This window comes from Diospyros lotus, chromosome 11 (assembly GCF_014633365.1).
Source record: "Diospyros lotus cultivar Yz01 chromosome 11, ASM1463336v1, whole genome shotgun sequence".
In the NCBI taxonomy this organism is placed as follows: Eukaryota; Viridiplantae; Streptophyta; class Magnoliopsida; order Ericales; family Ebenaceae; genus Diospyros; species Diospyros lotus.
Genome location: NC_068348.1, coordinates 28411221 through 28420490, shown reverse-complemented (window position 1 = coordinate 28420490; position 9270 = coordinate 28411221). Strand labels below are relative to the sequence as shown.

The 9270-nt window shown below is 35.5% G+C and overlaps 1 protein-coding gene across 2 annotated transcripts; it reads right to left on the bottom strand.

The window, feature by feature from the left end:
* Nucleotides 1–4750: 4750 nt before the first annotated feature.
* Nucleotides 4751–7698, bottom strand: LOC127813466 (protein indeterminate-domain 11-like). Of its 2 annotated transcripts, none has more exons than XM_052354427.1 (4): nucleotides 7557–7698; nucleotides 6956–7447; nucleotides 6314–6713; nucleotides 4751–5705 (listed from the first exon to the last, which is right to left on the bottom strand). In XM_052354427.1, the coding sequence occupies exons 2-4, from the start codon at nucleotides 7086–7088 to the stop codon at nucleotides 4922–4924; spliced, it is 1317 nt and encodes a 438-aa protein (XP_052210387.1). In that variant the 5' UTR covers nucleotides 7089–7447; nucleotides 7557–7698; the 3' UTR covers nucleotides 4751–4921. The 2 variants fall into 2 exon arrangements, with proteins under 2 accessions (XP_052210387.1, XP_052210388.1); XM_052354428.1 differs by having other exon boundaries at nucleotides 6956–7247; nucleotides 7557–7685.
* Between the last annotated feature and the right edge of the window lie 1572 nt (nucleotides 7699–9270).

Sequence of the window (9270 nt, the reverse complement as noted above, 5' to 3'; positions counted from 1 at the left end):
TGTGATTGTAAGAACATCTCTCATTAGAAATAATATTACCCTTTTTATTATTAAATAAAAAAAGTAAAAGCACCGAATTATCCTTTTATCTCTCTTCTTTTTCTTATGATTGGAAAAAAATAAATAAAAAATGACAAACCCATCGAAATTCATTGGATTCATAGTTAATACTAATAATGAACATTATAAATTTTGCTTAAACCTATATTTAAGTTTGAAGTTGCGAGAGATATCCCTTTACGTGGCTAAAAACATATCACTAGTTATTAAACAAACTTAAATCTAGGGTTTCTATTGGAGAAAGCGTGTGTTAGTAGAGGCATCTGATTTTTGATGAAATTACACATACACATTAAAGAAGATGGAGAAATTTTCTAATAAATTATCGTAATAATGAGTAACTAGGAGTGTTCACGGTGTGATTTGACTGATATAAGCCATTTTCAATACATCAAATCATATGTGTAATTTTTTTATATATTACTCTAAACTACGTAATTTGATTTAGTCTTCATAAACCACGTCACAAAATACGGTCTGATTTTCGTGATTTGTTCGAGTGGACTTTCTATTGGGCTTAGTAGTGCTATATGTATTTCTCGCATCACTCTTTATGGGCCAGAATCAGTCTAATGGGCCGACCCAATCACCCGAAGCCTATAAGGTCCAGGCAATTTCGTCAAAAGTAAGTTCATACACCACCGAAATCCGAATCTCATAAAACGAGCTCATTGCAAGCTTCCGGCAAAGCTCCTAGCGAGCTCTCAGCAATCGACCTACTAGCTCTCAATAAAACCCCCAATTCACTGAATCGATCAGATCGTTGGGCTAAAAACATCTAGCTCGCATAGATGACAAAGTTGTTGAACAGCTAGAAGCAGGGCCTACTTATTTTATCTGAAACGGACCATACTCCTCGAAATGAGGATCACACTCCCGATTTTATGCAGATGATAAGGACTATTTGTCCCCCATTGTATCATTATTATATTTTTATATTTTATCCAAATTAAAAAGGCCATTCACTATAAATAGAAGTCATAAATGTTATAAGGGAGGTAAGGAGAATAATCAGATACCGCCATTCAAAAAGAATAATCAGAGTGCAGTCGTGGAATATATATCGTTCTGACCGAACCACGTGAAAATTGCTTGTGTTCACTTATATCCGGGATTTTTGTTTTATTTTTCTTGATATTTTTGGATTCATTCACCGCGGCCTAAAACGAATCACGGTCGGCTGAAATTGAACGTCGACAAGTAGATTAACAAATTGGGTTTAAAACTTTTTTGGTTGATTGTTTTAACATATTTTGAGTTTTTTACTTTAAAATTAATTTTTTTACAAGAAAAAAAAAACTAAACTAGTAAATAGTTTAAACAAACTACAACTTAATTAATCAAAAATTAAAATGCAGATTTAAACATATTTTCAAAACATGCCATAACTATTAAAGTTCTGTGCATAATAAACTTACTACTAATTACTAAAATCTAAATACCAAGCAATTATTATTGTTAAATTCTTGATAGTCATGCGATTCAGTTAAAAACTGAAATTATTTTTATCAAATTGCAAACCATATGATTTATAGATTTCTCAAATCATTCCCCTAAAAAAATTACACAGTGCGGTTGATTTTCACAATTTAATAGTTTTTTTTTTTAACACCCCTATGGGTAACAATAAAGGAAAAGGTAACAAAGTTAATCCATGAGAGCAAGAGGAAAAAGACATAAGAGATCAGAGAGAAAAGATAAGGGTTTTTATATATAAGGGTATTATGACTCTTTTTCATCTTTAATTAGAGTAAATCAACATTGGAGATAAAATTTAGCATAGCATTAAATGCCAGAGGCACTTGTTACATTTTCTCAAACTTTAGAGGTAATTTTTATAATTACATCAAATCTCAAAAATACCGTTATTATTATCAAAATATAACAATAAATTTATAATGTGAAAAAGGTGATTAGGAGGCCAAAATAATCAAGTGGCTTGGAGAAAATATGTCTTACTGATGAATGGTTACTTGCTAGCTAGTGAACACGAGACATCTGATGCTTGTGGTTGTTTGCTGGTGAACAGAATACCTTTGATGATCGAGAAACCTGTCAAAACGAGCAAATGGTGAGAGGCGCAATGGGTTGTTCCCGCATAAATCCTCTGATACTTAAGTTCGTCTTCGAGTGCTTTAATGCAAAAATGAGATTCGATTATCAGAGTGAGAGTACTTGAGAGATGAGGCGAGCCTTCTATTTATAGAAAAGGGAGAGGGGGACACATGTCAACTATCTCACGTTTTTAGGATAAAATATTCCTAATACATTCTTGGCATATTCTCGAAAGATTCAGTTGAATCCTGGCATATTTTATAGAATATTGGAATATTCGTGTGGGTCCCTAAGAGGCTACTAGGTTTGGTTTAAGAAACGCCCCGAGAGAGCCTTTTGGCTACGAAGAAAGATGTTGAGGGTGATGGATGGCCCAATCGGACTTTGGAAGCAATGCGATCATAAAGATGGCGCAGTTGGGCTTGGTAAGACATGACCAAGTGGGCACTCAGTCATACTGAGTTGTCCTTGGGAGCCCACTCGATCATGGTGAGTTGCCTTTGGGAGGCATGACCGAGTGGGCACTCTATCATGCCAAGTTGCCTTTTGGGAGACATGATCGAGTGGGCAATATCAATCATGATCGATTTGCCCTTTTTCTTTTGGCTTATCTTTCCTTACTTTCTTCATTGATTTTTCCTTGGCTTTTGCTTGATTTGTTTTATTTTTTGTTTATTAATGAACCATCTTCATGGCTCTTGATCTTTATGACTGAGTGGGCACTCGATCATGACTGAGTGGTGGCCCTTAACCATTGACGAGTTTAATTATACACTTGCTCAACAAGTTGTGCTTTTATACTTCATTCAAAAGATCGATGTGAAGTCTTTTATTGAGTTATGCTTGTTGTTTGTAAGGCATATCAATCATATCTAAATTTCACTATAATATAATATTAATCGAAATAAAATGTCAAATTTAAGTCTCACCATAAACAATCTTGCTCAATCACTTGCATCCTAATTGGTTTTCACAACCATTTAGACTTTTAATTTGACAAAACATGAGACCTACAATACTACCAAACAGGTTGATTAAAATTTCCCCATTTGCCATAATGGATCGGATCCATTAACATATATGATTTGGCTGTTGATTAAGTCTGTTTATTAATCGAATAGGCGCATTTGACCTTATCCGAACTTGGACCAGTTCCCTTATGCTACTCTATGGTCGGTCACTTAATCATTATTTTTTTTTGGTCAAGTGACTTTAACATTTTTTTATAGCATATATTTTGTTGATATTATTTTTCTAACTTAAGTATAATTCTTTATAAAGTATTTTAGAATTGGTTGCTATTGTGCTTGTACGTACTCAAATTCAATCAACATTTTAGGATAATCAAACTTAATTGCAGATTTTTCCGTAACTGCTGTGCAAAGAACCTTATGTTATTTTTATGGTAAAATAGGTTTTAATGTACAAAAATGTATTGGAATGTCGTTTCAGCTTTTCTAAAATGTTTCTTGTACTGAAACGTAAAGAAACACTAAAAAAATATGTTTAAATCATCTTTTATAATTTCAAAAACGTTTGAAGAATGGTTCTATAATATTAAAAAAATATTATAAATGTATTTTAAATTGGAAAACACATTTAGGTTAGAGACTTTTTTCTTTCTCTAAGACTATACTCTTTGATGAAGATGCTAGCAAGACCATAGAGAAAGAGAATGATGAAATGGGAAAATTTTTATAAATTGTATTATATTTGATTTTTTTAATTTATTATTTATTTTTAATTAATAAGTCATAGTTTATAAATAATAAAACTTATATTTAAGTTTGTTTGAATTTATTATGAAATTTATGTTTATTTTTAAATTAAATAATTATTTTTTTAATTTTGTATATTAAAAATTATATTTACAAAAAATTCTCTTTTTCTTATTTACGTATTTTTTTCATATTTCAGTTTCTTATTTTTTTTAAAATTACTATTTCTGTACAACCTATATATATTACTATTACATATTAATATTTATTTACACACTATTGTCTATTATTTTTTCTAAAGGCCATCCACTTTTCTGTCTAATGAATAATTTAGTGAGGATCCCATCATCCCAATAGTCTTTGAATCCTCCAAAAATTAAATTACTTTCATTAATTAATTAGTAAAAGGTAATTATAATATATATAATTTACTTTTGCATCCACAAAAGGTGTGAAAAAGCATCTTCTTTTTGTTTTGCATATAAACAGCTAGCATATCTAGCAAAGCCCATTTCAAGAATCTTTCCTGTCAGCATCCAAAGCTTTAACACCATGACCTGCCCACACACTCATCTCCCCCTTAAAACAACACATTTTGCGCAATTGGTAACTACAAGGTGGTGTTTCAGTTGATGGGAAGGTTTTTCTCGAAAAATTTGAATTAAGAGATGGGAGTTTTAAATACCAAATATATCTGTAAAATGCAGGTCCTAATTGCAGTGACATTGTTTTTGAAGAGGAATGAACAGATTTAACATTATTAAATAACATGGCTAAATCCTTGTACTTTGGTGTATGGGTCCACCTTTCACCCGAGTACTTTCCAAGTGGAGGAGGAAATGGGGTCTTTCTGCATTTGCTTGCTGGCTTGTTATGAAGAACTGATGAAGAGTTACATTAAGAAAAACATGTACAAATGATACCAGATAATTGAACTATGAAATTGAAGGGCAATGTTCACTCGTAAGTTGTAATGTAACTTATAAAAAGGGTCTTAGGCTTCCTGTCCAGAATAACAAATGTAGAATAATGAACAAGATAGAGACGCTTCACTCATATATATATATATATATAATTAATTAATTAAGCTAACCTTGCCACGGTGCTTGATTTTGGTTCCGCTGATCAAATGAAGGAGATGAGCTTATCCGAGCGAGCCCGGCCATGTTCGGCAAGCCGCCATGGGAGAACGCTCTAAGACCCAGAAAGTCTCTGGTCAAGCCATCGTCGCCGCCGCCGCCTTCAGTGCTTCCACTGATCAAATGGGTTTTCATCATCGCCTGTTTTGTGAGCATTTGCTGAAAATTACCATCCAATTTGGGATTCAACATTCCGTCCAGAGCTTCCTCAAAGGACGGCCCTTCAAACCCGCTTCCAGGAGGCAAAGAGCCGATCATAATCTCTTCACTTGATGAGGAAAAGCCAATGCCAGAGGCAACTGTAGAAGCAGCCAATGATGGGCAAGGTTTGGCGATGGTTACGCCCATTTGGGCTGCCTTTTGGAGCAATGCTGTGGCCGACATGTGAGGGGAAGGTGTGGCCTGAAATGGGGGAAGTGGCGGAGTAGGGCTAGGGCTAGGGCTAGGGTTTGGATTTTCATGGGGGATGAATGGGAGGTCTAACCTTGGAGAGAATAAATGGGTAGCTGAGCCACCACCGGTTGTGGCGGCTGGTTGGGTGGCCAGCCATGGTGGTGGAGCTGGTCTGGGGTTGAAGTGGTGGTGGAGCTGGTCTTGTTCTGTTTTGAGGGGAAATGGTGGGAAGGTGAAATGGGAGGATGGTTGAAGTGGGTTATTGGCTGTGGTTGGCCTAGAACTCTCTTCAGCAGCTAAGGCATCGCAGAAGGCTCTGTGAGTGATGAAGCTGTCCCTCCTGTCAGACCACAAATTAAAACAAAAGGAACAAACAATCAGAATGCAGGTTTCAAAACAATGCTGACAAAGTGCTCTCTCTCTCTCTCTCTCTCCCTCCTGTCACTTTCATGTATTTTCAACAAAGGTCGTTCCTATTTTAGATGCTTTAGCCACGAAAAAAGAAAATCTTAAGGCGAGTTTAAGGATGAATTATTGATTAGTTTAGCAGATGATATTTTGTCAGGTTCATAAACAATATTTAGGTGCAACGGGAGAATTTTGTTAAGATCCTTACCGAGCCTAACTGCCCTACTCTATCTGCGCATAAATATCTTTTGAAATCCAAACTTACCTCATTTGTCAAATATGCACAATATATATATGTATGTATAGTGTTTTTATTTATTTATATATATATTCATTCATTTTGGGAAGAAAAAGGAATTACGACTGTGAAAGTGTACTCAAGCATTTTCTACTCTTCTAAGACAACGATTGAAAACGATGCAGAATGATTCTCAACTAATTCATGCATTTTCTTCACACACACACGCACACATATAAAGAGAAGAAGAAGAAGAAGAAGAAGAAGAAGAAGAAGCAGTTGTTAATTAAGTAATTAATTACCTGGAGAAGAGGGTTCCACAATCACATTTATACTCCCTGGTGCCACAAATTTTGGAATGGGCTTTCCAGTCAGACTGAACCGCGTATCTCTTGGAGCACTTGTCACACTTCCATTTCTTCTCGCCATGCTTCCTAGAGAAGTGTTTCTTGATGCCAGTGAGGTCTCCCAGGGCCCTTGAAGGTTCATGGTGAACGCAGCTTGGCTCCGGGCAAACGTACACCTTCTTCTTCACCAATTCCTTGTTCGCCCTTTGCTTCAGCTTCCATGGCAGGTTGTGCCCTCTTCTGTGGAGCTGCAGGTTCTGGTCCCTCTGAAACCCTTTGTTGCAGATCTCACAGATAAATCTGTTTGTCGCCATTAGGGTTCTGGGCGACAAAGCCACCACTTCTGCATCCGGGTCTGTTTCAATAATTGAAAGTAACCCACATATGTAATTCAACCGAGATGGAAGCTGAATCTGAGTCTAGTTGATTCAAACCAACATTTAATTGAAACCGTCGGGTTGGTCTGATATGGCAAGGGACTATAGTTTATCTAATGGCCATGGGTGCCATAAGGAAATTCAAGGGAAGAACTTGGGAGAATTAAGGTTAATTATAAAGTAATTAATGAACATAAAGTGCAATTAGTGTTTGGTTTACCGGGATTGCCTGGGAGATTCCTCTTCTTCTTTGCCGGCGGTGGTTGGCTTGGTGAAGATACGCTTGCTTCATTGGATGATATTGCAGAAGTCGTCAAGTTTGAGATGCTGTCATCTAAGATCAGACCATTCATCTTCTCTCTCTCTCTCTCTCTCTCTCTCTCTAGATTCACTGAGATTAATTTGTAGATGATGAGCACAGAAACTTTCAAACATTCATTGAGGAGCCATGGATGAACTTTTTAATCTCTTGGTGGCACAGCGGCTGAGGATAGCTGTACTATCCTCAAGATCTGAATGAAACCCTTATCAGATGGCTAATAAAAAAGTGAAAACAGAAGATACCCATTAAAGAAACATTAATAATAGAGTCTCTCTCTCTCTCTCTCTCTCTCTTGTAATTTCCTCCAGTACTACTGTACATATATCTTATCTCCTGTACTGGGTACCGGCCTTCTTGATGGCTTATTCCTCTTCAGCTTTATTTCAAACCCTAGATAGAAAATATAGTATAAAAGAACAGGATAGCAACGAAAAGGAAAACAAAAGGGGGCCAAAAAATTAAAAAGCAGTATAAAAAGTGAGCAGAACAGAAACCAAACCTTACTGTCACCGATCTCCTTCAAGTTTGAACTCCAAAAACCACTGGTTATATATATATAAAGAGAGAGAGAGAGAGAGAGAGAGAGAGAGAGAGAGAGATGTGGATGAGAAGTGATCATTCGGTGAGAACAGTGATACATATCCAGGCCATGAGAGAGCAAAGCCAACCAGGCTTTGGTCTGACGTTGCAATATTTTGTCTTTTCCTTTGTTGGCTTCTCAGTCTCACAATTATTACCTCTTTCATTGCTGTATTTGCTTTATCATTTGTAATCTTGTCTTTTCAATCCAAATGCCACTCTTTTCAGGGATTTGCTTGTTATCGCCTTTCGCTTCCATCAAAAAGGCAGAAAATAAAGCAAGAAAAAGTGAGAATTAGAGTAGATTTTGTTCACATGATCACAGCCCAGCCAGCTAAGCTAGCTATACAGATCCAGAGAGAATGAGAAAAAAGATCCATCCAAAAGTGGAGAGATGATTGATCTGAGTTGCATAATTTGTACACCATCATGGGGGTGGGGTAACTAATTAAGTAAAAAGACTGTCTCCCCCTTTCTTATTATCATCGTGAAATCATACACACTAACGTAATTTACAAGTTACTAAGAAATTAATGATTATGTCATAAAAGTCTAACCAAATATCAATAAACACACCAAAAAGTACCCAATTGTTAAGCAAATTAAACAAGATTGAAGTAGTTACATTACACATCTAATCTTACTTTTTTTCTAATTTAAGAGGCAGTAAAAACACTACAAGCAACAAGTTCATGTTATCGAGATGAATAACTTTATTTTATGAATTAATCTACTTTACCCGACAAATCTATCGAGAGGGTTATTGAAGGGTGTCAAAACGATCAAAATATCCTCATCCAAATTGTAAACTTGCAAAATTTGCCACTGTTTTGTCCTCAACTCTCTCCTCTCTCCCTTTTTCATGGGCATTGATGCAATTGCCGACCACGCCTCGCCTCATTGACTATTGCTGCATCTTCTCTCCACCGAGGATGTAGCAACAGTCGGTAAGGCGGCAAGACAAAGATAGTGGCGGCCATGAAATGAGAGAGAGAAGAGAGCAGTGGGCAAAACAGTAACAGATTTTGTAAATTTGTAATTTGAGTGAGAGTATTTTGATGTTTTTGACACTTTTCGATAATTTTCTCAATTAATCTATAAAGTAAAATAATATTACTATTATTTTATTTAACTTTGTGACAGGACGAAATTACATATTTTTTTTTTCTTTTTACAGAGTGGCTTCATGAATCTAGGCTACTGATATCGTACACTCAAACTGAACATAAACCATCGAATAATTGAATTCGATCTTCTGACACATATAAGTTCATGAAACTGTGAAAGAATTTAGGTCCCCCTATTTTATTACTGCATTGCACGTGTATATATATATATATATATATATGCGTAACATGTAGAGTTAATTACATTTGAATTCTCATACGAAGAGTACACTTTCCACGTGGCTTCTCCTGCTTGAAAGATGCCATGATGATTTTATCATGGAAAATGTAACACTTTTATATAACATGAAAATTTATTTATATAACATAAAGGATAGTAATATAAAATTAGAAGAGAAGAGAAAACGTACAGTACTCTTCATATTATACAAAATATCAATATTCTTAATTAGTGACATTTACCCATCAAAATATCATTAAAGAAAAATTTGAAGGGATTGTAAGTCA